This window comes from Manihot esculenta, chromosome 15 (genome assembly GCF_001659605.2).
Source record: "Manihot esculenta cultivar AM560-2 chromosome 15, M.esculenta_v8, whole genome shotgun sequence".
NCBI classification, from domain to species: Eukaryota; Viridiplantae; Streptophyta; class Magnoliopsida; order Malpighiales; family Euphorbiaceae; genus Manihot; species Manihot esculenta.
This window is the reverse complement of record NC_035175.2, coordinates 22,544,410-22,549,449: the sequence shown is the minus strand read 5'-3', so window position 1 is coordinate 22,549,449 and position 5,040 is coordinate 22,544,410. Positions and strand designations below refer to the sequence as shown.

Sequence of the window (5,040 nt, the reverse complement as noted above, 5' to 3'; positions counted from 1 at the left end):
TTGTGAGGCCGCAATTACTTTCCACTCCAAAGCTTCACTTGTCAAGTATCCTGACAAGATTTCTGCCGTCAATTCAGCTAAATCAGTGAAGGCCCACATACAACACAATCACATGCAATCGCCTAATTCCTTGCATATATGCCCTTTTCACATTTCACCATCCAACGGCTGCCGTTAAATTTCTTCAAAACGACAAAACCTTTTTGACCCTCCTATCACAAGATACTACGTATTCTCCATCAACCCATCTCCCTTTAATATTACAGAATCTCTTTCTTCACACAAAACACTCCTCTTTTGGGAGAAAAGAATTTAATTTCCTTCTTATTTTTTTATATACAAACATGGAAACAACAGGAGAGATTTCTCTTCCATTTTAGACTTTCCATATGAAGTCTTCTCCTCCTTCTTCTCCTTCTCTTTTCTTGCGGAGCAGAAAGGACAGATGCCTAAGCATGGCCAGGCTTGTTCCTTTCTTCTTTTCTTCAATGGGTTTGACATCCATTTTCTGTTTGTTTCTTCTTTATTCTCCCAGCCCTTTTAGGTCAATCCCTAAACATAAGAATGATCCTGATGAAAAGCTGCTCTTGATCAAGCCAGAAAAGGGTATTTTTAGATTTTTATACGTTTTTTATTTTTAGTTTGTCGATCTCTTTTGAGGGTTTGTTTTGTAATTAGGTGCTGTTTGGTTGTGCAGAGGAAGAGAAGTGTAACCTTTACGAGGGTCGGTGGATACCAGATTTTGAAGGGTCTCAGTATACAAATTCAAGCTGTGCAACAATTCCAATCTCCAAGAACTGTTTCAGAAATGGAAGGAAAGATAGAGATTTTCTTAATTGGAGATGGAAACCTGAGAAATGTGACCTTCCAAGGTTTGATCCTAAGGCGTTTCTGGAAATTGTTAGAGGAAAAACGCTTGCATTTATCGGGGACTCTGTCGCCAGGAACCACATGGAATCACTTCTTTGCCTGTTGTCGCAGGTCAGTTCAGTTTCTTAATAATTGCTTCCCTTCTCTCGAAGTAAAGCATTTTCATGGGAAATTGCTACTGAAATGCTATATCTCGTAAACTCGATTAATAATAATTTAATAAATCATTTTATAATTTAAAAATAACCATTAAAATGTACAATATTGCTAATTTATTTATTGGTTGTATAGAAATTTAGAAAATATTTTTCAAATTTTTTATGATTTGGTTTTTTGAGAAAAATTAATTTTATATTAAAAGAAAAGCAAGTAATTTTAAAGAAAATAATTAAAAAAATCATTTTCTATATTTTAAAAATTTATCTTTAAATTAAAATATTCAAAAAATTTAGTTAATAAAAAATATTTTTTATCAAAAAAATAAAATATTTTATATAAAATGATATTTTCTTTAAAAAAAAAAACCATTTTTTACATTTTGAGATTCTTACTAAAATCTTTATAGATAAATTTTATTTTTAAATTAAAATTAAATAATAAAAAATATTTTTTATGAAAAATATGTTTTAAAAATTTAAATCGATTACTTAAACCATTAAATTTAGATGTTATGCTTAGCCATGTGTTTCTTTCTTTTTTTCTTTTTGGAATGTGTTTATACAGTTTCTAATCTTAGTTTTACAAAATTTTTAAGACCAAATCACATTCTTTCTGAACCATTCATAATCATTACAGCAATATTCCAACTCATAATGTTTAGAATTGTTTATATTATTTAATCATTATGTCAAATAATGGCCATTAATTAATAATTAGTATAAATAAAAGTTAAGAAAAAGAATAATTATTTAATGAATTTTGATTTAATTAAGTGTTTGATGAATTAATTTTAAAAAATACGTAATTTATTATTTTAATTGAATTGCAGAGTTTTTTTTTTTTTTTTTTGAAATTAATTGAATTGCAGACTTAATTGGGTTAAATTTGATCAATATTCGATTTTAAGTGACATGGTTTAGTAATTGACTGTTTAAGGCGTATTAGAAAAAAAATTTTAAAAGTTAACGAATTTTTACATTTATATTTTAAGTTTAAAATTTTAAATAATAAAATTAATTCTTTTATATTTCTCTTAATTTTATTTAAAACAAAATTTTTCTGTCTCATGTGGATTATTATTTTTAAAACTTATTTGATAAAAAATTTAAATATTTATGTCAAAATTTTAAATTTTAGATAATAAAATTACACCCTTTTAATTTACCATAATTATAACAAAAAAATAGATATAAAGAAATTAACAATAAATTATAATATAATTCCTAATATTTTATTTCACTGATAAAATAATTTTTAAATTAATTTTCATTTCAATAATATAATTTTTTCGTGTTAATTTCATTATTTATTTATATATAGTAGATTAATAAAAATTAAAATATTAAAAAAAATTATAAACTAAAATATATAACATTTAATTTTATTTTATAATATTGATATGAAATATCATTTTATATATATTAAATATATGCACATATTTTATAATATTAAATATAAACATTCAATAAAATATTTTATTATGTAATATTTATATACCATTTTATTTATAATAAATATTTATTACTTTCAAAAAAAAATATTTATTAATATAATATATTTAATATTATATATAATAAATATAATATAAATTTACTTTCAATATAAAATTTAAATTAAAGAATAATATATATCCTTAATTTAAAATATTAAAAACTATATTATAATTTATCGTTAATTTATCTAAGTTTAATTTAATTTTTTTATTATGATTGTAATAAATTCAAAAGGCTTAATTTTATTATTTAAAATTTAAAATATAAATATGATTAATATAAATATTTAAATTTTTATTAAATTTTTATTTAATAAATTTTTGAATAATAATACATATAGATTAAAAAAACTTTGTTAAAATTGAATGAGGTTAATAAGTTAAAATGGAGGTAAATATAAAAAATTGGTTTTATTGTTTAAAATTGTGAAAATGAATTTTTAGTTTTTTTAATAAAAATTTACAAAATTTGTTTGACCAATATTGAATTATTGTTAATAAAAATTTGACACGTAATAAAAACTATCCTACTCAAATGTTTTTGATTCAATTCAAGCCAATAAAACGAAAAAAGATTAAATTTTACTTTTATTTTTAAATTATTATTAAAATATAAAATAAGACTTATTTATTAAAATTTTAATGTAAACCACGTTTATGTAATTTTATTTAAGATTTTAATAAAGGTCTAATTGATATTTTTGGCCAAATAAAACAAATCCTCGTCTTTAATTGGTGGGTGGGTTCATCTAATTTAAAGCATAAGCATGGGATTTGAAGGATAAAATCCTCTGGGTGTCCACGTGAGGCTTGCAGTGTCTGGTGCACTTTCCTATTTTTGGAAAACTAACAACCAACATAATCATATGATTGAGGGGCCTCTTTGTCAAAAGATTCAGTCTTGCCCTTACTTTTGCCCCTTGCTATTGCTAATCCTGGTTTTAATGTAAACCCAAGTAAGGCCCCGTTTTTTAAATTCATGCACTCTTCATTACCAATTTAACTAATTTTGCATTCTTTTTATATAAATATTTGATTTAGTAATTAAAAATTCAATCCTATAAAGTTTAAATTATATTAGATTTATCATTGGTTTGATGTGATCCCATGCAGGAGGAAGTTCCAACAGATGCTTACAAAGACGACGAAGACAGGAACAGAGTCTGGCACTTTCCTGCTCATGACTTCACTCTTAAAATTCTCTGGACAAAGTTCCTGGTAGTAGGAGAGGAGAGAAAGATCAACGATTCTTCGTCAGGCATTTTCGATTTGTATCTAGACAAGATTGATGAGAACTGGGCAAGAAGCCTCAACAACATTGATTACATCATCATCTCCGACGGGCATTGGTTCTTCAGACCAATATACCTGCACAAAGGATCCGAGGTTGTAGCATGTGTCTACTGCAACGAACCAAATGTAACAGACAAGGGTGTTAGCTTTGCTGTAAGTATGGCACTCAGAGCTGCTCTGAATCACATTAATAACTGCAAGAAATGCAAGAACATAGTCACATTGTGGAGGACATTCTCACCATCACATTTTGAGAATGGGTTCTGGAATACTGGAGGGAGCTGCAACAGGACAAGTCCCGTAAGTGAAAAGGAGATTGACTATGGAGCTCGCGAGTGGGAACTCAGGAACAAGCAGGTAGACGAGGTTGAAAGAGCCAACAAGAGAAGACAGGGGAAGAGGTTTGAGGTTTTGGATGTTACCAGGGCTATGCTGATGAGACCTGATGGGCATCCTGGAGATTTCTGGGGCAACAAATGGATGAAGGGCTATAATGACTGTGTTCATTGGTGCTTGCCAGGACCTATTGATTTGTGGAGTGATTTGTTGCTGGCGGTTCTCAGGCGGCTGAGTTGATGTCCTGGTAAAGAGGGGCAAGGTAGTTAGGTACAACATAGTTATTTTACAGTCCATTTTTTTTTTCTCTTCAGATATAATAGCTATTTCAGCTGAAAAAGGCACGAGGATTACCAGCGGAGAGAGAAATAAAAAATGGTGTGTTTCACCAGAGGAAATTATCAATTTTACATTAAAATATGTAATATTATAGAAATATAATAAAAATATATTTATTTGATATTATCAAATAATTTTTAATAAATATAAATTAGTGTGCAGTGTATAGAACTTATAATAGGATAAAGATTATCAAAATTATTATGGTTTTGACAATAGTCCAATTTTGATCTCATCTTTGAAAGATAGAAACATAAAGCGGAGGGGTGAACTGGTATGTGTGCATATACATATCTTAGGACGTGATCCTTTTGACGTGCCCTATGATTAGCCTTTCGGATCCCCCGTGTGTATCTATCTATGAGAAAAGAAACATAAAGCTGAGGCCGCATACATATATCTTAGGATGTGATCCCTTTGACGTGCCCTATGATTGGCCTATCGGAATCCCATAGAGTGTGCGGCCAATCGGAATCCCATATGAGTGTGCGTGTGTAAAGGTTATATAGTACCCAGGATTTTATCAAAATTATCACATTTTGACAAAGGTC

The 5,040-nt window shown here is 27.9% G+C and overlaps 1 protein-coding gene across 1 annotated transcript; it reads left to right on the top strand.

The window, feature by feature from the left end:
- The first annotated feature begins 225 nt into the window (after nt 1-225).
- LOC110600875 (protein ALTERED XYLOGLUCAN 4-like) lies at nt 226-4,615 on the top strand. Its single transcript, XM_021737780.2, has 3 exons — nt 226-606; nt 698-981; nt 3,635-4,615. The coding sequence occupies exons 1-3, from the start codon at nt 390-392 to the stop codon at nt 4,388-4,390; spliced, it is 1,257 nt and encodes a 418-aa protein (XP_021593472.1). The 5' UTR covers nt 226-389; the 3' UTR covers nt 4,391-4,615.
- Nucleotides 4,616-5,040: the final 425 nt, after the last annotated feature.